Source organism: Branchiostoma floridae, chromosome 12 (genome assembly GCF_000003815.2).
Source record: "Branchiostoma floridae strain S238N-H82 chromosome 12, Bfl_VNyyK, whole genome shotgun sequence".
NCBI classification, from domain to species: Eukaryota; Metazoa; Chordata; class Leptocardii; order Amphioxiformes; family Branchiostomatidae; genus Branchiostoma; species Branchiostoma floridae.
Genome location: NC_049990.1, coordinates 6,662,798 through 6,687,702, shown reverse-complemented (window position 1 = coordinate 6,687,702; position 24,905 = coordinate 6,662,798). Strand labels below are relative to the sequence as shown.

At 41.8% G+C, this 24,905-nt stretch overlaps 1 protein-coding gene and 1 long non-coding RNA gene across 2 annotated transcripts; both read right to left on the bottom strand.

The window, feature by feature from the left end:
* Positions 1 to 4,258: 4,258 nt before the first annotated feature.
* Positions 4,259 to 17,086, bottom strand: LOC118427681 (PTB-containing, cubilin and LRP1-interacting protein-like). Its single transcript, XM_035837575.1, has 2 exons — positions 17,048 to 17,086; positions 4,259 to 5,453 (listed from the first exon to the last, which is right to left on the bottom strand). The coding sequence occupies exon 2, from the start codon at positions 5,418 to 5,420 to the stop codon at positions 4,575 to 4,577; it is 846 nt and encodes a 281-aa protein (XP_035693468.1). The 5' UTR covers positions 5,421 to 5,453; positions 17,048 to 17,086; the 3' UTR covers positions 4,259 to 4,574.
* A 6,664-nt stretch (positions 17,087 to 23,750) lies between these two features.
* On the bottom strand, positions 23,751 to 24,847 carry LOC118428242. The gene is made up of 3 exons (XR_004832628.1): positions 24,791 to 24,847; positions 24,281 to 24,361; positions 23,751 to 23,927 (listed from the first exon to the last, which is right to left on the bottom strand). It is a non-coding gene; the product is annotated as an uncharacterized LOC118428242 (long non-coding RNA).
* Positions 24,848 to 24,905: the final 58 nt, after the last annotated feature.

Genomic DNA, 24,905 nt, shown 5'->3' with positions numbered 1-24,905 from the left:
GGCATCACTATTCTGTCAGTTTTTACACGGTATACTAGTATACAGTATACATTGTAATTAGTTTTCAGTAACTTCTAGGTACTAGCTCTGTTATGTAAAGTACTAGAGCTATTTGCGTCTTAGTACTGTCTTGATAATACAATCTTTATTGACACGACAAAAGTACAGCGACTTTCGTAAGGTCTACATGTATAACAACTACTTACAGTACAAGTAAACACATATATATATGGATATCTATAGGTATGGATACATCAACATAAAGAGTCTAGCATGTCATTTACACTATTGGTTCTACGGTATAAACAATCGTGGATATATTTGCCTACTTGTACACAATGTGGATTATCGCCTCCCAGAATATGGACTGGGAGCTTGCTGCAAAAAAATAAAGTAGATCCTATATACCTTTGCCAAGCACAGCTTACCGCAGAGTAAAGGCCGCCATTGCCAGAGTGGTAGGAAGCGAAGTACGAAGCGAGTTGCCAGAATTAGTAATTCATCAGCCTTGTGGAGACAAATGATCCTATCTCCCTAAACAAAGCCGAGTTCCATGTCATGGGGTCAGTATACTTTACGTGCAAGTACATTAGGAATGCGGTCTGAATATTTGTCTGTTTGTGTTACAGCAGTTATGTATTTTCAATATTAGTTTCAGTTTTGTTCTCAAACTGAATCTTGGCAGTACCAGTTCTACATGTATGGCCTTCTTCGGTCAATATTGACCATGGCGTTTACTAGTATTCCTTTGAAAAGTGTCGATTGTCCATACGCATCCTACAACATTCTTCTCACAAGTTATTAAATATCATGGTTAGCCATGCGCAATGGGCTTTAACAAACGACAGAGTACATTCATGGCGGCGGACATTGGGCTATGAAGCGACTCCTTGCGGCGAGTGTATGCTGTTCATTGATATTCATCCTGGCGGCCTTGTGGGCAGGTAATTCCCCCCAAGAAAGGATCTTTAATGGTTTAAACCCTTTCCTTTTTTTATTTCTCTCATAGTAGGGTCTAGGCACAAGAGCTAACTATTGTGACCCTCCTTAGTTCAGTATTTGCTGTTAGGAAAAATTCGGGAAGCAAAAACGTGCATTCTTGATAATCAAAATCTTTCGCGATCGAAGAAATGATTCGATTTAGGCACTCCGTGGTGGCTGTCCTTGGTACTGCATCAGAACTCTTGGGCACCTGACAATGGACCGATCCCAAAACCCCGCACCCTGTTCGATCATGGTTCTATTTCGAACACCTCCGTCAAAAATAGCCATTTCTATCTCCCTGGGGCTGTTTTTGACGGAGGTGTTCGAAATAGAATAGGGGGTTCTATTTGTTCGATATGGCGTTCGACAGGATCGGTCCATTGTTTTGACCCTCTAGCACCTTCCCTTGGAACTGGAGGAGCGTTTCATTGCAGCCTTTGAAACAGTATAAACCAAGAAGGGATTAGCGAATATCCATGCTTTTTGCCTGTAGTTACTTTGATGAAGACCAACGTAGTGATTTGTAAATCATGCACCTGTACAAAGCCTGTCCAGAATCTCTGCACTTTTACTTACCTCCGCATGGGGCAGTGCTTCCCAACACCTTGACGTCAGCAAGCAGACACAACGCGACCCACTGTGCGCTAAGTGGATTCTTTTTCATTCACAGCAGTCATAACAAAAGATTAACGGACTTAACAACACAAAAAGCGACTCCAAAATGCCATTAACCTTTGCCCAACCCGTTTTCAGACATTACGGTAAAGTTACAAAACTTCACACTCGAAAATTTCTTCTTTGGGACCGATTCTTTTTCTTGTTTCGTCGTTATGCCTGAGACGAAGTGAAATCCTTTTTCTATAGCTGATAGTGCAACACGGCTTTAATTTGACTCGCGTTTATGGCGAAATACTTAGTAGCCTGGTATCCAGCCGTATTATAGCTCCCGAGTGTCATCTGTTCTCTTCGCAAGAGACTCGGGAGCTATAATACGGCTGGATACCAGGCCAAATACTTCGGGCTAACCGTACTCTTCTAGATAAGTGGGTTGGGGTCTTAAAACGCTCAGAGGTTTAAGGCTAACGTTAACTTGCAAGGATCTCCCATACACGGGCATACCGGCTTTACGTTTAACCAGACCCTAATGGCAAGGTTGCATAGATATTTGTGATTCTCTTATTCGCTTCATTCCTTTATCACTCGCAGCTATCTCACTCCCATATAGTGGCCATTGTAGTGCAGTTGGCTGACTAGCTGTCCATGGACAATACCACACTACTTTGAGGAAAGGGATATTGTCCTGTAATACTGCAATACCAGAGAATACTGCTAGGGGCCCAAATCTCTATTTTAATTCGTTCAGGATCTCATAACTACTTACAAGCCACAAATAATACAAACCCATCAACACTTACAGTATCTTGAGATATAAGTGCAAACCCACATACACAACCCAAAACAGTACCCCCTTCGGGATGAACCTCCTCCCTAGGGTAAGAACATCACACTCAAATGGTTGTTCTTGAGTCCACTTGCACGCGTCATCTCCAGAGCACATCGTGACGTGTTTCTCAATTAGTCTTCGGTTTACTCAGGTGCCCCTTAGAAGTGTATGTAAGTGTGGGGAGAGTTCAGAAAGACTGCACTGTCTTTGTGAGCTCTTGAGTGTGAAGAGACCTGCTAAGACATTTGAACAGGTGGCATAAGAGTCTCGTAGCTTTGATGAAGTAGCAGCCGCTTAAGTTTAGGAACGGTTTTCGTAGGAAAAACCGATTCAGTATACTGATAAAATATGATAAAGTAAATCTTCATAGTCGTCTTTGAATTATCTACGTTACCCTTTTAGGTCGAAGCCTAGTCTAAAAGTAAGGGAATCTTCTAGCAGATGTGTATAGTGGTTCGCATATTTTTGAGGTTGTTTATACCTCCATGTAGTAAGAGAGAAAAACGCAAGTTAGGGTTAAGGTTAGGGGTTAGGAATAGGGGTTAGGGTTAGGGGTTGGGGTCAGGGGTTAGGGATTAGGGTTAGGATTAACGTAAGGTTAGGATCAGCGTTAGGGTTAGCCTCCGCAGCGTGACCCCATCTCTCAAAATCTTCTCAGACGTCTGCTTGAAAATAACCAATGCCCACGAATGTGACGGACTCCCCTCCCCTCAGGTATACTGGAAACCCCCAAACACTGGTGGGGCGAACATTTGCCAGGGGAAATAATTTGGCACGACACCGGCCAGCACTGTTGTGTACAGGAGTGGGATTTTCGTCGTGGTGGGAAAATTGTCCTTAAGAATAGGCAGGAATCCGGGCAGAACCTGGAAGATAACAGGATTAGTTCGCCCTTTGTCTCCACTCTGGCGAGGTTCACTCCAGTCGCCTGACTACGTCTCTTATCGACACTCACATGAACAAGGAATGAATGAACAAATAAGGAATACATTTACTCTACATACCTGCTCTGATAGGCTAAATACAGATCATAAGAGTACAAACATTCATGTACATTCAATCTAGTATGGGTACAGAAATACGGATTCGCATTGTTAACGCGTACGGAAATATGAGAAGGTATCGGTTTTGTTATGGTATTACAAAGAGGAAAGAAAGAGATGAAATCGTGTATAAGCTTAAGATTATGGCGCGACCACATTTCGTGCAGGCTGTCGCGTGAATTTTTTATGTTAAAGGTCGTGTCAGAACCAACGTGCGACAAGGATCAAAGACAACCTTACCGTAACAAGACAGTTGAATTGTGTACGACATACGCACGACTGTCCCAATGATGCCCACAGTTTGCGATCGTGCGAAGATCTCGTACAACAAACGTGACCAATATACAACTACAGACCTGTAGTTAGCCCACTCAAGATGTACAGTATATGTTGCTATTGCCATCACCACGGAATGGCACTACAGTACTAGCAGGGAGTTGGTCAAGCAAAAAGACGACAAAAAATTAACTATGACGTTTCAGTTATGATTCTTGTCAAGATATTTTTGTGTTTTGAAACGGTTCGCGGTACAAGCTACAAATTAGTAGGCTGAACTTCTTCAATATACGTATTGCAAATGGTTTAATCAGAAAGAAAGATATGTTACAATTGAATGGCTATCAGATTCTAATTCTTACAGAAAAGCATTTCGTCTATATTCGTTTCGGTCCAGGTTAAAATCGATGTCACAATCAGAACATCATAGGCTCTGACTCTACCAAATTCCTTTGCTTGCTGATATCCAATAGTAGAAATAGTTGAAAATCACAGTCAGTTTCTACTATTGTTGCAGCAACTCAGATAGTCTAACAGAGACAGGTAAACTACCATGCGAACGTACAGTCTCTAAACCACGATGACTTAAAAGATAGCCGCTTCTATTCACTACTCTGTTGTGGAGCTAAACTTATGACGAAGATAAGAACATAATTACACATTCTCAAAGAACAAAAACAACAACAACACCAGCACGGGTAACCTTATCATTTGTAAAATTTCTACTGCATTTCGGGTCTCCATCCTCAGCAAATGTGCGTGTTCGGTAAAGTATTATTGTTCAATATTGGCAAGATATCCGCAACAAATTCAGTAGTCATTTGAGATTATATGAAGATCTCGGCAACGCCATTTTGAGATGTATGTTGGATGTCAGCGTTCTTCAACATGTCCTGGCCGGACTCTGCCGAAATGTGTGCCCCTGTTGTTGGTACCACCGCACCGTTCTGTGTTGGTTTGCCTGCGACTCCGTTGGTTTGCGAAGAGTCCAGGTCTCGGTGATCGTGAGGGGCTTTAGGATATGTTGTTGTCGTCGTGGAGGAGGTGCCAAGACATTCGTGTTGGGTGCTGCTTCTTCGAATCTTCCTTCCCTCCTGAAGGAGTCGCAGCGACTGCTCGGCGCGCGCCATCTGGTTCCAGGCGGAGTTGAAGAAGTGGCCGAGCCGGAGCGCGAAGAACTTGGCGTGGCGCTGACTCTCACACAACACCGCGTGGCATTCCAGCACGGGCCGCCCGACCTCCCCAACCTCTCGGTACACCCAGGAGAACACATTGTTCCTCGCCTTGTGGTCTGCCGAACAGAAGGCGATTCTCTGCAAGTCAAACGTCGTCAGCGTGTCCTGGTTTTGTTGCTGTTGTTGAACGCCAATGTCGTCGTCACTCTCCTCTGGAGTCTTCGACAGTCTAATCCCGTGTGGAAGTATGTCCAAGCGGCCTGGAACCTCCACGTTGCCGTTTGCTGCTGCCGGTCCGACTAACTGGGCCACGGCGGCCTCGGTGCATCCAGGCCCCGGCGTAACGCCGTCTCCAAGCGGTACTTTACCGACGTACACCACCATAAATCCGACGTGACGCGTCTTCTGTCGCGACGCCTCTGTCTCAGACAGTTCGATGGCTTCGACGTCCTTTCCGCGCCGTAGCGTCAGCAAGGAGAGAGACTTTCTCAACAACATGGCTGCACCTCTCTCTTCTTCCCCGGCGTGTCACTGCAACAACAATAGAATACAGAAATGTTAGTGAAACCGCGTGGGGCTAACCTCCATTGGAGGGGGTAGCTATGGTGACGACTCGTTTGAATAGGAAAGGAACACAACAAAAGACCATTTTTTCGTGAAGCCTGTTTTGTTCTTGATGTCCACAAGGGTAGTGCTAGCCTGGTATCCTTCCGTATTTTAGCTGCTAGGTCTTAGTCCCCATCGGACAAAATAAACTGGCTGAAAACTGATAAAATTTAGCCAAATAGAGAAAAAAAAATTGTCAGAGTTTGGCCACCACATTATTTGTTGCCATGAGGAAATATGACCCTTACCCGGGTTCACTGTCATGGACAATTATTCACCAAATTCTGCTGTCCATAGCCTCTAAAGAAGGCCTGGTGGAGGCTGACATAGTCCTTATATATACAGAACCCGTTTCAAAATAGCTTAGAGGCTAACAATACGATGTGCACGAAAGGCAGAAATGTCTCGGGTGCTCATGATAGAAAGGAATATAAGACTAGACAGGTAACATTTGCAAGCAAATACAGAATGTTACCTTCACATGGTCTAGCCTAGCATTTCTACCAGGAAGGGTAAACTGAAATAGTTGCAGATGTTGACACAGGATAAGACAAGAAGGTACAAATAAATGTTGATAATTTTTTATCTGTAACGTTATGCATCTTGAATAATGAACACAACGTCTAATATTGTTCCACACAGGGTTTCTCATCATCATCTCATCTCAGTCCCATAGCTACAAGCCACAGGGCAGTCTGTCTGTCCACAAAGGTTCTCCATTTCTGACGGTCGTCAACAGGGTTTACTCGACGACATTTAGCGTGGGGAAGACGGCCGTCTGCGGGAGGGTCAGGGCCTAGGAATTTTTTTCAGCCTCACGTGAGACAAGAAGCACACACAGTCACAATTTTATTGTCAAAAGGAAGCCAAAATATTATAGAATTGAATTCTCGTTTCTGTCTTCTTGAATTAGACTAACTTTGAAGAGAGCAAAATTAAAACAAGCCTACCAAGTTACGGCACACTGTCTAGCGTAGCACAAAAATCGGAAGGTACATTCACAAAAACGTCTCACAGAGTTTGCCGCTTGTACTACGCAGCGCGAAGGGTTCTCCTCAGCATGCTCTGTCACACTTTTACGTTTTCTATAATATACCCAGTGTGAAATCGAAGGCTACACAATCCTATTTATGTCGCAGTAAGAGCGCGGCGCGATCGCCGTCTAGTGGTTACCAACTACTGTAAATCGCACAAATTCATAGAAACAGCTGGTTAGCGTAATCGCTAAAATTGCCACAAATCTATTATATTCGTTCACGTCACGCAGTTGACGGATACTCTCAGAGCTGAAATTGATATGGCTACCCCTGCACACTCCATGTAATCTTCACAGTACGCAGCTCTTCTCCGCTATATGCTTCCTCCGCTATATGATTCCTGTCAATCTGTGTAAATTCATTCATATTTGAACGGCTCGATCATTTTTTTCAGAGTCCGCAATTCACATTTCATAAATTTCTTTTAATTTTTAGCAAACAATTTTGATTTACGTTTGATGTACGTAGTTTGTTTATGCCCTCATTATCAATACGTGCCGCCCGGCACACTTCGAACCCGTCCGCCTGTCAATCATGCAAACTTTAAGGGGTTAGGTTTCTGCTACACTAAACTTTCGCGTTGATTTTGTGCCTGGGGTTTTGTGCTGTGCCGGCCACTCCCACCGTGTATAAAGCTGCACGTAGCTTAATTGTAATGTACCCAGCTGACTTCGTTTCCGTGCTCCACTTGCTTGCTGGGGACCAACGCAGCGCTGTGGTAACTTACATGATGAACAACAAGGTGAACGGAATGACCGTGACCTAAGATGGGGCGGGCGTTCCACGCTGCAGTTAATCATGTTTGTTCAAGGTCAGTTTAATAGCGAAATAAACTCATCAAGTCCATCGTTTTTGTTTCACATACCTTTATGTCTCAGGCGTAAAACTTTGAGTTTTTTTATGTAACCGCCGGCGACACGCAGTGACCTTGCGTCTAACGTAGTCATGTGTTTCTTTTTGCTCAAATGTTTTTTTTTTACTCAAAAATCGGTTAACTAGAACCGTGACACCATTCCGTGTTTCATTTGGACGACAGCTCTATGCATGAACTTGAGTTACTCAAGTTCATTAAAACGTTCCTATTCAGTACTGTGGATAAAAACGAACAGGTCTCGCTACATTTTTATGATTATATGTCAGTTACTTATAATGTCAGGAAACATCCAAAGAAATCCCCACGTTACCACATACACGTAGCGTTACCACAGTTATTGGCCTGTCTGAGAAAATTGCACTAGTGCTAACGTTAGTAGTTATTCTCTCTGAGTGCGTTTGTTCACCAATATTATCGCGCGGAGCACGCAACTCAACCTCGGCTTTTACAGAATCGTGAAAACACCAGTTGATTGGGGAAAAAATAACAAAATATCGTAGTAAAAACACAAAAGCACGCGCCAAGCACGCGCCTCCGCTGTTTCAAGAAGTTATCAGCTCGAAGGGAGGTGTTTCAGAGCACCCGCCGTGCCGTTGTCTCGCAGCCCCTCCCACCCAGGATCGCCCTTGCGTTCGCGCGAAATGATTGTAAACAGAGGACTTGCCGCCACGAGTGACCAGCGGGGTGGGATCCCTCCCCGGAACAGCCAAAATGTATAAGATTTCCCGCGAAAGTCCTTATTTGGGGAGCGGGGTTGATCAACACAAAGGCGCTTACAACTAGTTGCGTCATTTCTTTTTCACCGCGGAAAATAGAATCAATTCTTTCTTACACATTTCTAGAGCAAGAGCGGGTCGCGTCCCCAAATTTCCTGTTCCTAAATTTTGCGTGTGCCGGCCTTGCGTTCGTGCAAAAATGTAAACAGGGTAGCGAGTAGGCCTTGCCGCATGTGACCAGGGGGTGGGATCCCTCCCCGGAACAGCCAGATTTCCCGCGAATGTCCTTATTTGTTGATCAACACAAAGGCTCTTACAACTGGTTGCGTCATTTCTTTTTCAGCGCGGAAAACAGAATCAATTCTTTCTGACATATTTCTAGAGCAAGACCGTCCGCGTTTCCAAATTTCCTGTTCTAAATTTGAAGCTCTTTGATTCGGCAATGTAAAATTCAAACCATCGTAAGTTTGTATGTAAAACCCGGGCATTTCCTTTCGGGGCCGGGGCTTTCGGGGGAGAAGTCTCGCCATGTGGCCCCGCCCACACCGTCGGCTTCCTTGTTACCAAGGCAGTGCACTTTTTCGCCCACTTCATCAAAGGCCGCCGCTGTTGGTTAGAGTTTCAAACAGCCGCGTGCCAGTTGACAGCGAACATATGCTACGTGATTATTGCATTCCTTGGACTTCCCCACAGCGGTGCTTCTACAAAATATTTATTAGACTGTAACATTTATTCCCACGTAACGTTACGTGTTTTATAGAATAGAATCTGACGCGGAACAGCGGTTTCGCCGGATATTTTCCTTGAAACATGTCCGTTGGAATATCGTCTGACAGCGAGGCGGCGACGTAGGGATATAAGACCGTCAACATCAATCGCACGTCACGGCAGCGCAGCGAAGGTACTAGCGCTATAAAGAAGCGCTTCAGCTTCGGATGACAAACCGGACGATAGTTATAAGTACTGTTGAGCTGAGTAAAGTTTGTTGTTTATGAGTTTTTAGTTGTCTTTGACTCTTTGACCCGAAATACTGCTGAAAAGAAGTTAAGTGACTGCTACGATTATCGTAGATATGGCCCTAAAAACTGATAGAATAAGCCTTCTGATTAGCCTAAAATGCAAGAGCTTAAGGGGGGCTTTGCCCCCCTGGGCCGCCCCCCCCCCCTCGGACACCTGCCCCCTGCCCCGACGCTGTGACAAAATCCTGGCGAGAACACCGCGCTGGGCGCCCCGGCCGCCACCGCCCCGCCGCCACCGCCGCCGCCCCGACTCAACCTGAACAATGTTTGGATGGCTCATGGTAAAACTGGCTTGTGCAGGTTGCAAAACCTATAGCTTAAACAAAATCAAGGAAAGTATTGAAACAAATACTTAGAACTGACCTAGACCGAGACACATTTTGATACTTTGGGGGCATTAAATTTCATTCTGCCTGCGCTCAATTTCATTCTACCTTCCTTGAATTTGATTGCAAAGGGTGCCGATATTCGGCAAAATAAAGTCAAAGCTCTGTGAATTTCTTGATCTCTTATTACTTCTTGGCAAAATGAATTCCACAAATCATTCAGAGGACGGCTTCTGGCCCAATTCAGGCCGTCTAAAGCAAGATGAAGTCATCATTTGACGGGCGGACACTTCCGTGTTGCTTAGCAGCGGTCGTTGACCTCGTTCGAACACCATGTTCCATATCTCCCGGGCGGGTTCCATAGCTACCGGTCGTTGACCTCGGGGCCTTGGAACGTAGTTCCAAAGTTCTATTGGGTTCGAAAGTTCGATTTTGTGTTAAAATTGCTAGTTTTTTCACCCTTTTTTGCCCCATAAAATCATTTTTTGGTATCTTTAGGGGACCAAATGACCAAGGTGCAGTGTCTTATGTGCAGACCTACCAGCTTGCTGAATTACGAGATATTCCAAGGTCTAGTTTCGGAGATATTCATGTTTTTTATTTGTGCGGAAAAGAAGAAGAAACAGAGCAAAAACAGTATGTACCTTCTGTGAAGGTAACATAAATACAAATGGAGAAGCTAATACACCAGAACTGTGAAAAAAAAACGAAAATTCTGAATACCAGCTGAATACCAAATATCGTCAGAGCTGCGCGTGCTGGTAAATTAATTGCCTGTCATTACCCATTATTACTACATCATCAAACACCAAAATAACAATTATGTTGAAATGGATAATGGCCACAGCTTTGAGTGTCAGAAATATTCCTTGAAATGTCCAGTAGAATATTACAGAAAAAAAGTTAAAATCTAGCGATTATTCGCCGCCGTGAGAGATTGCAGAGCCTACCGTAGAACTATTTCATTCACAATTTTATAGCATCTGTTAGCATAAAATCTTTCAACTTTACCGAAAGGATGACAAGTAAAATATGTGACTAAGATCATTATTGAAATTCAGCCTACTGTACGCAGGTTTACATTTATCACAAGCTCTTAGTTCTTCGGTCGATAAGAACATTAATAAAAGAGCAACAAAGACATGGGCTTATAATTGACTACACCATAAAGATGAACTAATATATAGCAAGGGTTTAGAATACAAACTAATGTTAAACCTAGGTAATTATATCCAATATTCCCATTTGGCACCAAAACAAAGCACTGATCAGTCATCTGTAAGTTCACAAATTTTTGCAATGATTTTATATCTTTTTATAAGTAGAAAGGTTTTCGCGGTATTTAAGTAAACAAAAACGTAGCAAAAAAACTATCCACGGCTTCAAGGTGATTTCGCCCAAAACTACAAATACAAAAATCCCCGTGAGTATTTGAAGACTTACAGTATTTGTGTCGATGGAATGTTACAACACAGCTCCCCATTCACGATCGCACTTGGCGGGGTGCAGAGTTGGAGAGAGAGTACGCTTTAAGTAGGGTTATTTTTGCTGCGGTATGGGGAGAATGTTGACCCCGAAGGTCAGTAGGATTAGGTCGGCAGTTGGCGGGTGGTAACGTTGCGGTCAGGACTGGAATAACAACATACGGTCGACTCTCATTTTTTCCTGTACTATATTGGATACAAAGGTTACTAGATTATAGGTAAAGGCTAAGTTTAAAGATATTAATTTTTTTTTCAAATTCAGAATTTTTTGTTATCACGACACAAACATTTATTGCTCTGAATTCTAACTAAAAGCTCATGTACAGGATCTTTTGGACACTTTGAAGAATTACATCAAATAAACCAATGTCTAAACTCACCATAGAATAGACAAATATAAGATACCAGTTGAATTTTCAAGAACGTTAACATTATGAAACAAGGAAATAAAAGAATCTATATCGACACCCCTGTTCTTTATAATGGACCTGTCTATCGCTCTTAGTGCACATGGATATAATTGCGGCCCATTTAACCCAGAGCCATTAATACCGAATCTAATTCCAAAAGTAAATGTACCGATGATTTGCGCACTGTAGCTATAGCTACCAAGGACATCATGTTGAAAACTACTGAAAAGGCTTACATATTGTAATTACATATACCGTAGGTTAGCAGTCACTCCTTGTGCATTGAGTTGTACCTCTCAAGGAGGTTAAAAAGGACCTTATTGTAGCTCTATTACATTAAAAAAATGCATTTGTCTGTTTATATGCAGTAACGTTATATGTAGCTGTAATAGACCTGACGAGGGTCGCTGTACTTTTGTTGTGTCATCAAAGATTTTGATATATAACATATGATGTAGTCAATTATAGGTCCATATTTTATTGCTCTCTTTTGTTAATGGTTTTTATCGACCGACGAAACAATATATAGCTACGGTAAGATTTAAAGGACATTGGCCTTGGTGCAGGTAGTAAATAGACCGAACAGGTTACACAGTATACCTGAGATCTCAGCGTTCTAAGTTACACTTATAGTTCATGATGATAAAAGAACCCAACGTGTCCAAAATTATTCTTACTTCTCAACTACTACATGATGAACTACTACATTAAAACAAGAAGCCACTATATTGTTGACGATTATACGACAGAGGGATGTTAGTGGAATGCTACAGCAAACATGGTCGAAACAAAATGCATTGTTGACCTAAACAGTGAATTTCAGATTATTTTTTAAATTCTGGTTATTCAGGGATGGTGCGTTCTGAAATGATAACATAATATATCACTCTCCGCACAATGTATTGCCCTACACAAGCCATAGGTAAAATCTATTTTGGGTTTAGTTACAAAGATGACTGGTTCAGAACAATAGTACTGACAAGGATTAACAAAGGCACACAAACAGTTTACTTGTAAGACCGAAATGTCATTATTTGCAGTTGTATTAATCTATATGTTTTGATATCGTGGCTACCCCTATGCGAGCCTCTGTACTGTCACACGAACAAAGCCTTTCTCCACGGCACAATAGCGTGGATGAAAAGCAGATTATTTTCTATTCCTTTTCAGCCCGTAGTCCCGACAATGGCGAGGAAGCGAGCAGCGGGTGCCGGGTCGTGCCAGGAGCGGATTATTGTGCCGAGCTTCCTGAATAATTGATCTACATACGGTCCTTGACAGGACATTCATAACGTAGGATGTTGTGGCTGTCTTAGCGTTTAAATAGGTATGAAGAATATTACGGAATATAGTATTACACAATTTCACAAAAACAGCCAACCTGAAAAGGAAGCAAATACAAAAAAAATGTAGCTTCCAGAACAAATTGGATCGTCTCAACATTTCCGTGGAACAGGAGGAACTGATGCGGAAAATATAGGACAGGGTGAAACCGTGAAACATTTCTAGTTTGTTTTGGTGAATTTAATATTTCATTCATCATTGTGGGTTTCTCGATGATTTATATAGTGTTATGTACTCTATCCACTGGCACTCATAAGGTAGCAAGCAAGTGTATAAAAAGGAACTTGGAGACAGGAGATATATAAAGATGACCTATAAATATATTGTATTTTTTTTTTTTTTTTTTTTTTTACTCAATGGTCACCTCGTAACAAGGCCTGAAGGCCACTCAATGTTACGGGTTACATGATTGGAACTGTAACAGCAACTCTTCGCCCTAGGTCAGAAACATCATGATTGAGACCAGCCCAATTGCTCACTATGAGTGAGGACTAACTGACCCAATAGGCGAAGCAGGGGTTACGAGGGCTGCTCGGGAGATTCCCTACCCCTATTTTGGCCGGAATGGTTTGATCCGCTCGGGTGGATGTTCGCACATGTGGCGGGTTCTTTAACGTGCACAGGGTATGACTCTCCCCATACACGGGACCTCCATTTAACGTCCTATCCGAGGGACGACTCATTTTTCACTTGAGTAAAGTGAGGAAAGTCGTGTAAAGTGCCTTCCCCAAGGGCACAAGACCGGCAACACGGCATGCGGATTCGAACCGGCGACCTCTCGGTCACGGGCCGAATACACTACCACTGTGCTACGCGGCCCCTCCTTTGTATGGGATCTTTCTAGGACCTTTGACCTAACATCCGGTCATTGTCCCCGGTCTGTATAACGTGTGGACACCAGTCACTCTACTGCATTAAATAACCGCGAACGCACAAGTAACCAACCAGACACATCAAAATTAGGCCAAACGGAAAATCACATTGATTATAATCTCCAAGCAGATACGTTACAGACACGGTAGCATAAGCTAGTATCAAAATCTGGCAGAAGAGTGAAGAGTGTGTATGCTCCGGTGCCCGTTTGACTCCCTTTGGCCGACTATACTCCTTTGCCAGCTTCGATACTATCTTATGGCACCGTAGAATCTGCTTGTAGATTAAGAAGTCCTCGTAACAGACTAACATCAAACGGGGAGCTAGAAATCGTCACGATTTAGCATTCTAACATTTCCTTGTAGATGACTTTATTTGTAGTCAGGAAGAGTGTGAGGGTTAGTCGACCCAGACACAAGAGTACACAGTTCGTGAACACAGTCTACCGAAGACGATTCATTGGTGTCAGTCTGACGTTCGAAAGGCCTCATCAAGTAAATTTTATGGATGGCATCAGCGCGTGCACTGATTTCGACCGATTTACCGTTAAATGCTCTCATAGAGCCAGATAACAACAAAAATACGAAAATGGAAAAAAAATGTCTTAATGTCGTCTTAAGTGTACTTGTAATAGTGATGCTAGTAAGGTAGTTATGAGTAATAATAGAAGTAAAACTAGCTATAGTTCGATGGTTGTAGAAGGAACACTTGTGCCTTTCAAGATTGCACCAACTTAAAACGTAATGAGATACAAGGCTAGCATACTGATGTCACTTTGTATACTTCCTGAATACAAGAATAAAAAAAACTTGTTGGCTGTGTTACCATTTTTCACTGCGTTTTTTGTCTATACTTTGAATATTCATGTTTCTTGTAACCATCTTGCTTTTTTTCACGCCCTTGTATTCAATCTGGAGTCTGTATCATGTGATCCATAAAATGTACTTGCTGTGGCCTAAATTTGCCTTTATACGCCCGGGATCAACCATGAAATCTATGTTATAACACCGCCTCAAATATCCGTGCCATTGAGCTGAAACAGGCCGGCGCTCGTCAGAAATCACAAATTACTATATATGCTGTCGCGCATATTATACCATTATACCCCCTGGATTGCTTAGGAACTATTCTGGACGCCTTAGGAATGCGTGTTGGCAGGGGGAACCGTTGGTTTTTCGTGGCTGGGTGTAAGGAGTGCTATTTACACACTCAATATTACCATTACCATGTAATCTGTAGTCTCCAAGCATAGTCTTCGTAGGGTTGGGTGGGGGGTGGTAGCTGGTATTGTACTTAACGATGACCGCTTTTGCTTGCAAACACTCTCCTTCCACTATTAGAGGTTGTGACCGCGCTATGACCCAAATATTGGACAGGTCTCTTTTGCAACGAACTGCATAGAGCAATGAGCTTTCAGCATTGATGAAAGCACGTTGTATAGACAAAGAAAAAGAAGTTTTTACGTTTTGTGTGTTCTACTGTCTGCCTTTTGGGCTATATTTTTGTATCTTTTTTCAATTATGAAATCAAGAGTAACACAAATCCAATTTTGGTCTTTGTATGGTCTTTCAACGGAACGAAGGAAAAAAGAAAACAAAAACGACCACTACTACCCTTCCCCGGCCAAAACCTCTGCTGGGAGACAATACGCAATCTGTGCTTGTCCCAGGTTGTGAAGGATTCGTATCCAAACTAATTACCTCGTGAGAACCATAGTGAAGATATATCTGCAGTTTTCCGCTTGTAGTCATTTCGTTACGAAGACATATAAATAAACTAGCACATAATTCCGGCGCTGGCAGATTCAATCAGCCCTGTGTAATTGAACGGAAGCAACTCTTGGACCCGACCCACTGAAGACCGGATATTATCTGTAAGTGCCAGGGATGGAAAACCGTTTCTTCAGAATCACTGCTCATTACATCCTTAGTTGAACCAGCAGTGACCGGAAAATAAAACAGATTATTGTATTTTACCTTTCCTTCAGAATCACAACTGATCACATCCTTAGTTGGACCAGTGACCAGAAAATAAAACAGATTATTGTGTTTTCCAAGGGATGATTGGAACTGGAGACTGGACGACATATCCAATTGGCCAAGCTATTGGCAAGATGTCCCAGTCACTAAAATTTATCCGCACTTTTGACAGGATGTATTGGTCAATAGAAAATAGCAGGATGTAATGGTTATCAATACGAATTTTTGTGTACTGTTGAAAAAAAATCTCTTCGGTTAACGAGATTTTTTCGGCACTATTGACAGGATGTTTCATTGGGAATAACACTTCGTGATCCTGTCAAGTTGTTAACCCTAACCATAACAATAATCCTGTAAAATTGTACAAGACAGGGTAAGAATAATTGACTAGAACGATACAAAATGGATTTTGGAAGAAAAGAAGAACGTCTGGTAATGACTCAAACGAAGGCATTGCACAGATTTTAAGCGATGTTCACCGAATTTAAGGTATTTCTGTGCTTCATGTCAATAGGACTTTTTGGCACTATTCGTTTAGGAGCATCCTGTCAATAGCCATGTCCTACCCACTATGAAACACAGCACGTCTCGTATACATACATTCATATGAGGAAATGTTATCTTGTTCTATCTCATTTCATCACAACCATATGCTGTCTCGTTTGATGTATGTGAATACCAAAGCAACGAGAGAAAATAATAGTTATTAGACTCAAGCAGGCAATTCTGTGGACTAGGCAAATAGTGCAGCAGACTAGAAATTGGAAGGAAACACACAATTGCAAAAAGTGGAGTAATTTCAGAGGGTTAAGTGCACAAAAGAAGCAAATTGAACTGCAAATTGAACTGCTGAACAGTTTACCTTATTACATGTATTAGGTCCAGAAAAACAGATGATGTGATTCGGAGTTTAGGTCTGGAAAAATAGGATGGGTAGGAACGGATTCTCCTTTTTCTCAGTTTCATTTTTAGCTGTATATTTATTCTTTTAGATTTCGGCTGAACTGCTCCAACAGATACCGTTTGAGGAGAAATTGCTGGAAAATGATACTGCAACGTTTTCATCAACCAGAATTTCATTATGTTCCTGACCCTCCATGGTCGGCATGTTATGCTAGGGTCTGTCAGGTAAAATGATAACCAGAGACACAACATTTTCCCACGCCTTCGCCGGTTTCTACTGTTTTTTCCAGTCCACAAAATTGAAGGGTATGTATGGTGAAAACTATTACCAAGGACTGAAACGGATCCAATCACACTCTTATCACATTTCCCGTGACAAATGTGTTCGCGACATCTATACCCTCCACTAACATTCACGGATGACTGAGATATCAACACAAAGCATTAGCATGTATAACATACACATTGGACTTCCGTAAAGACATACGTAACGATAGCGGTCTGTAATCTTAGCAGGGAAGCGTGATTTAGATAAAGATTGTGTCTAACGTTACCTCTCGCTCGTGGCTGTGAATTTGTTGTCGTGATAGCACTCCTGTACACAGCGTCTGTTTGGTCACCGTTGTAGCTTGCACAAGCTGGAATACTAAAATTCAAAGGATAAGAGAGTCTTAATGGAGAGCTTAACGTTACGTTCCATGTCTTAGACGCCCGTCATGGCCATCTGTTTACCTCTCAGGAACCGCTGAATTGGCCGCTGGCGAGCGGACGTCGCGTGGTGATCGGAAAACCGTCTACAACATCAATACGGCGATCTGTCATCCTCGGGGCGAGATGGAGTTCACTGGCGGGAGGCTCTCTTGGGGTATTCAGGCAAACATCTACGACTGGTTTACAAACATACGGAATATCACCTACTATCTGACTCAATTTAAACTCCTGTATAGCCACTTATGCGCAAATAAAAATCACTTAATGCCACAGTATACGAAGCCATATTTGACAGCCATTTATGCTGTGATAGCAATTTACTAGACCGCATTTTAAATAAACCGCAATGGATTTAACTAATGTGATTGGAGTTTTTATGCGATCGTGATAATTGTGTGTGAATTGAAAATAAATGTTCTTACCATTTTAACTGATATCTCGACAGGGGAGTAGCAACGATTTTTTTAGTGATCTACGTATTGCGAAGATCACTATTTCTGGGACGTTATACAAACTTGTGTTTGTGTGTGTTGGGGGCGGGGTGGGGGTGGTGTTGACCTTCACATTGCAGCGATGACTTGGATGACCTTCAACTTCGATCCGTGCCCGAGATAGTGGTACATGGGCCAGAACCAAGCTGTCACGGGTACTGCTGTTTAAACGTTTGTTATGGCAATAGATAACCGATATCGTGTAGTAGTTGGTGTCTCACTGGACCGCACCAAATAGCGCAAAAAATTGAGAGGGCGAGCAAGTTTTCCATTGTGGTTAGACTGACGTGGGAGCATTTGGATATAAAGCTCAGGTGAGAATTTATATCGGAAATCGCAATGTTGCTATGAATTAATTTGAGACATTTCCTAAATTGCGATTTTTCTTAAACTTCAAAAGCGCAATGTCGCCTGAAATTGCGGTTTTTAGAAGTTTAAAAAATCACAAACAAAAAATCGTAATTTCAGGTAATATTGGTGCGATTAGTTTTCTTTTTCGGCGCCTTCACTTTTGACATATTACTAAGAATTCCTATCGCCGCACATGCGTTCTGTGAGAGGGCTTCTACCTCCACACACATCATCATACGCAAAATTACAAACTGTGCCAAGAAGTGCGCGCCACAGGTGCTCGATAGCTGTGGCAATTACTGTCGGCTGCGATGCATTTCAACCATCAGTAAAGCGGAAAAATGTCGCTGCAGATATTGGTGCAGGGAGGGGAGACGTCAAAGCCAATATCAAGGAACGGAATCCGTAGTTTGAGTCGTCTGGCAGGCAAAATCTTCAGTACACACAATCAGTGCTCTTTCCAAAAATTTAGAGCAAGTTGGTACTAAGTTTGGAGATTGTAAAAAAGCCAAGGACAATAGAGGCATATTTGGATGAATTGAGCAAAATGAATCAGGTCTACGAAGATCAATGTGGTGTGTCCGATGATGGCGCACTTGATGAATTATGATCGATAGGTATGGATTATCCAGCTCTTTTTTCTTCTTCTAAACGTTGAACGAATTAATCCAACCAATCCTGTTCAAGAAATTGCCAGGTAAAACTGAAATACAACTGGGTATTTTACGAATCTCATATTTGAACTATACAGATATGCAATGTACAAGGACAATTGTCTATTGTATAGAAATAAGGAGAACGGTGGAAAACGATTCTATAACACTGTCATCACTGTACTCAGAGCCAAAATTTTTATGTCCTTTGCGAGCGGTCGTCACCCCTCCTTCTACCACCCCACCCCCGACTAGGGTCGGCATGTATTGTCGGTCGGGTCAGAAATACAATATTTTTTCCAAGGCCTTATCAGTGTTAAGGTTTCACTTATAGCATTTCCACATAAGGTTAATTATAAACATATACGTACCTGCGTTGTGGAGATAGTAAAATCCCTTTGTTCGCGCTGGATTGAAGAACGGCGAGTTGTAACAACACGAGAAGCTGCGACTCTGATGTGATTCCGTGTCCTATCAAAATCCGCTCAGACGTTAGAATTGCAATTCCACGGGGAGAGCTAGACGCGTTGGCGAGTATCCAGGTTATAGGAAGTATAAACACACGTAGGGAGGATGTATTATGCCTCACGTATTATGACTGCGCGGTTCCGTTCCACTAGTGCTGGAGTGTGGAAGTGATTCAGTGTCTGGGTGCGCTGTGCTGTGCGTGCGTGCGGTATATAGAAATGGTGGCGCGACAGCTGTGGGCATTTACATCACACTGCCGTTCTAACCTCCACAGCAGGCTCCACGAGTCGGGCTCTCTTTGGCTTCTCATGTAGTTTAAATAAAGTAGAAGACGAGGCACACTTTACTATAGTCCTTTGTACGATAGCGATAGAAGCATTCTATCTAACTATTTTCCCACTACAGATACTTGAATAAGAAATTTATATTCCTTACAGCCTTCGATAAACCAATCATACAACTACCTACATTGATGCAATTACCAGGAAGCGAGAGGAAGTTAAATGTATAGATTAGACGTTTATATGTACATACAAATGTATATGGTTGTTATCATTGTTACATGTATATGATTGTTATCAAGTGACATGTACTTAGCCCAGGGAGCAAAAAGCGTATAATAAAGGTCTTCATTGCGCATTAACATGCTTTTTTCTGATGGCATTTTAGATCTATGATCATGATTCAGTCATCGCATTCATGTACTACTACCGCGGTCAACTGACACTGAATGCAATAGATCTTAAAATCATCAGGTGCTATCAAAAAGATTAGTCTCTAAGTATACCAGACTGACTACACTGGCTGTTATAGGGAGAATAATTTGCCAGGGGAGTTTTGCTACTACAGAGGAGTTGGTCGGCCGCAAAGGGGAACATTGACCTGAGCATGTACTAATTGGCCAATTTTCCCATTTTTTTTTGGGGGGGGGGGGGATTCTACGATCCCCATACCTCCGTAGGAAGGCCTGGTGGAGGCTAAGAAAAATATCATAAACCCCAAAATAGCCCGTCTCGGAAAGACTGATGAGGAGGCTACATCTCTCCTGAGGCGAGGGTCATGACGCGTCGGTCGACGTTTTGCGCGGGAATTTGCTATGATTGACAGGTGGAGTGTGCGACCGTTTGTAAAGTTGTTACCAGAGTATGCCTGACAGCCGCGTAAAATGCCAGGGACAAAATTAACTTTATCCGGGATAACATATGTCCATTGTTTAAAAAAAAACAGGCCGTCGGGCATGGTTTCAAATGCAAATTTGAAAAAAAAAAATTGCTGTTTGAAACCACCATACGTCGACTTGATTCGCCAAATATCCTGTTTTTAAAGGCAACGGATATAGATTACCCCGCGGATAAAGGCGAATGGCATTACCTGTAACGGGGACCGCCCTAAGACGGTTCCCGTCCTAAGACGGCACGGATTTTTTGCTGATCTTATTATCCATAAGTACACCGTGTTTGTTACCACTGACTATGCTGATTACAAAGGTAAATAAACCAAGTCCATGCACACAGCTTTAATTTGCATTCTAAGTATACTTTAGCATATTTACTTCATGTTTTTTTAAACAGAATTCTAACAGTAATGTTGACAGTGCTGAATCACTGCGGTCACCGGCCTCTGCGTATTGGCGGCTCGTGTCGCTAACTATGCGAACTCTTTCAAGCAGTCACACAACTGCCATGATACACATAAATAAAGTTCCATAAAACACTATGAATATGGGTCTTCAAATGTTTGTTGAGGAGAAAAGCAACCAAAAAGAAGCGACATAAACATTGCCACCATTGTACTCCCAAGGGAGTGTGGCCGTGAAGTTGGCAGACTAGAGAACGCTCCAAAGATTTATTTGACTGTAACAAATGATTCGTGCTGTCTATGAAAATAAGACTTGATAGAGAGATGTAGACGATGTTTTCATATAATCAAACAGAGTTTTGTTGATGTTGGCGGTGTCGTTTTTTCGTAATGTTTTTTTTAGTAGGGCATTCACAATCAGTGCATTCAGCCCATTACCCGTAAAAACATCAGCTGGATTGTTCTAGGTACAGCCTTCCTCATGTGAGACAACAAGTACATACAGTCACGATTTTACTGTCAAAAGAAAGCTGAAATATCATACTATTAATTTTTTTCTGTGTACTTAAATTTACAACTTACTTCTGAAGAGAGAGAAATGTAAAAAAAGCGTACCGAGTTAGGCACACTGTCCAGCGTAGCACAAAATTGAAAGGCTACATACACGAAATTGTCTCACAGCGTTTGCCGCTTGTAACACGTAGCGCGAAAGGTTCATGAACCACATGAATGCATTTCTTATTCAAGTATGTTGTTCAAAACTATGTGTATAAAATTCAGTCATCAAAATTTGACCACTCTCAGGTAATTAGCGATGGAGCGCCATGAGTTTGAGCGCAAGAAAAAGCGTACCGTGTTGGGGCACCTCCCGTTAAACATGATTTGCTACCTTTTTGTCAGTGTTCTACGATACATACATACATGATATTCGAACAATTTGCATCCAAAGAACAACGTTTCTATGAATTACCATGTTTATTTACCGGTCCTAAAGTACTTCAGAAAACACGCGAGGTAACTCAATCTACTAGATTTTGTGAACGGTTAGACATTACACGGCCGGGGCGTCAGTGACTAAAAAAGATGTGTGGTTCACCAGGTTTTTTATTAAAAACTATTTCTTTTGGGAAAGGTTGACTGTCCACCCAGTTCCAAGAGCTGCCATGCCTTCAAATTCCACAAGGAGGCAATGCCTTTTGCATGAATTACTGAAAGATTCTAAAGAAAATGCTAGTATAACATAAGTTTGTTAATGATCAATTATTGCTTGTATTCATCCTTATTGAAATTTCAAAGTCCTTATTCGTCTATGTATGCTGACATTTTATAATTAAATGCACATATGTGCTTATATCAAATGGGTGACAAAAGACACCAGCTTCTCAAAATAGGAACTTCCGAAGGTAAGATTATATTGAAAATGATCATTTTTATGGCCAGCATTCAGTATAAGAAGAGTTCCTTGCCAAGTAAACACAGTCACAGAACATGACTGATTTAGACTACTACTTGAGAATATAACTTTTTACTACCTTATTCGACTTGTGGACAAAATCAGAATATGAAATCTTGAAATGGTTGTGGTGGTTTATTTTTGCATGACACTTCAAATGAAATGTGTTTCCAATGTATAATTCATAGCTATAGTTAAGTACTACAGACTAGTTTCAACTACAAACTTAAAACAAACTTTCCCCCTTCCCCTTCTATTCTAAATTGAAATCAATTCCTTTTAAATAGGGGCTTAAAAGTGAATCATTTAGTTATTTCCTGTAAGTAAAGTAGGAGAGCTATAATCTCTCATCCAAACATTTTCCTATTTCTTCTGAAAAATGATAAAGAAAGGCTGACAATGAGCATGTGCATGACATTGTGTCCAACTGATTTTTCCTGAAGACCTAGACTTTGTTACTAGTTTCTTTTATATCTAAGTTCTCCTTCAGAGTCTAATGTGTACTTGAGCTCTGAGAAATCCCCTGGCTCTAAAAGCTGAGAGTCATCATCACTGTCCACATCACTTGGTTCACATGTTAGAGGATGACTATCTTCTGAGTTCTCTATTCCTACACTATCACGATGGTGGTTCTCATTGTGCACAAGCTCCCCCTGACTGTCTAAAGTGTACTGCAGAGGTGACAATTCCTCTGTACATGGCATTGTGTCCAATGTTAATTTTTCGTTAAGAAGTACATTTTGGTCACCTCCTGTCTGAGGACAGTCCTGTTCTGTTGTCCACTTCACCTTCAGGTCTCCTTCTGTGTTTAGAGTATACATCGGTGGAGACAAAACTTCATGCTTTTCTATCTGCTGCAGCGTTTTTTCTGCTCTTGTTTTCTGGGATCTTACATTTTCACAACTCTTGTTTACATCCCTAGGTTTCCTTATTGTCTTCAAATGCAGTGGTTGTTTTGCTTCTGCTGTTGAGTTACTTACAGTCTGATTTTGAGCAAAAACGTCATCAATGGTCTCGCTTTTTAGCAAGTCGGATGGACTTTTCCATCTAAGGTTTCCTTCGGAATCTTGTGTGTACTTGAGTGGGGAAAGAGGTTGGTCATTCTGTGTATGTGTGCCATCACTCAAACTAAAGCTGAGTCCCTCTTCTTCTGACCCTTCCTTGCTTTTCAAGTCAACTGCTGAATTCTTTTGTGCTGTGCTGCAGTTGCTGTCACTTTTAGAAGTTTTGTGTCTGATTTCCTGCTTGGCTGACTCTGGGGACAACAATGTAGTGTCCTGTTTGCTAGAACCTGAAGCTTCCTCCTGGTCTTGTCCTGTACCTGTATAACATGTATGGCAAGCAAAATTACCCACATTGACAAGATGTCACTATGTGTGGGGGGGTGATTGTAACATGGGGGTAATTTGATCAAGTATGAAGTTTGAATACTGATCATGAATAAATCTTGGATTTCCTTACTTAACTTAGGCATGAATGAGTAGCGTTGGTGTTCAACACACTCACTCATTATGAAAAACAAACAAATAAACAAACAAACAAACAAACCATAAATTAGACTTGTACCGGATGTAGCAGCTGCGGTGTCAGCATCTTTTCTTCCTCTTGAGCCAAAAATCTCCATTATCGTGGCCTGGCGTTTGGGCAGCTCTCTAGCACCACCTGTCTGCCGTGCTGGTATAACAGTCACAGATGACAGCCTGGCACGCTTTGGTTGGGGCAGTAACAGCTGAAAATTCAAAGGAATTGTTAGAATATTTTTATGACAAAACAAAGGAATTAAGGTAAAATGTATATGAGATTTAAGTCCCAGGTACCATATGAAATTACAGATTATAGCCCAAAAGTTCAATAATATATCTAATATCTTTTCTCCTTCTAAAGTATAATCAAATCATATGGATTAATGAATTTACAGGATGAAGTCTCAGCCCATACTATAAACATGTTATAGTCTCCTGTTAACTTGATAAGTTTATGAGAAGAATTGTAATATTTTAGCAGTTGTTATAACGTTACTTAACGTTACATTTATTGTGTAAAAATATATGTATTTTTACTGATATAAGGCTAAATACAAACCTGTTTCTCCCTCTTCTTGGAGACCCAAACCCCACAAGGGACAGGCTTGTGGGTTGGTTCTTTCCTTTTTCCCATAGTGATCTGGAAACAAGATGAAAGGACTCAGTCATTCATTCACTGACATTTCATGTTCATAATTTTCATTCAATCAATAAAGAGGAAAATTTCATCTATGTGTCAATGGTGCTTTTTTACTCTTCAGCAGGTTCAAGCCATATAACGGTGCAATACCGGTACATGGTATAGTAAAACAGCGTTCTACATAAATGTCAGTGGCATCCATTAACGGCCATGGAATATATCAAACACATCCAGCGACTTGGTCATCTGTGTTATGGAGGGGGGCATCGCTACGATATGGCAGGACAGATCTAAAGTAGGTAGTTCCACCTAGCAAAACAGACAAACAACAAACTATACAATCCAATACCTAGTTTAAGGAACAACCTGTGTTCCGTGCAAACTGTTTTAGATAAAGCGTGCCAATATTATGGACGTAGCGTTACCAACCTTAAATTTTCGAAGAGCCCGCCAAAAACGTGTGTTCGCTTCCGTATTTAGGGTCAAAGGTGACCATATAGCTGTCTTTGCACATGCCAAAAATTTGCCAAAACATGAGTATAAC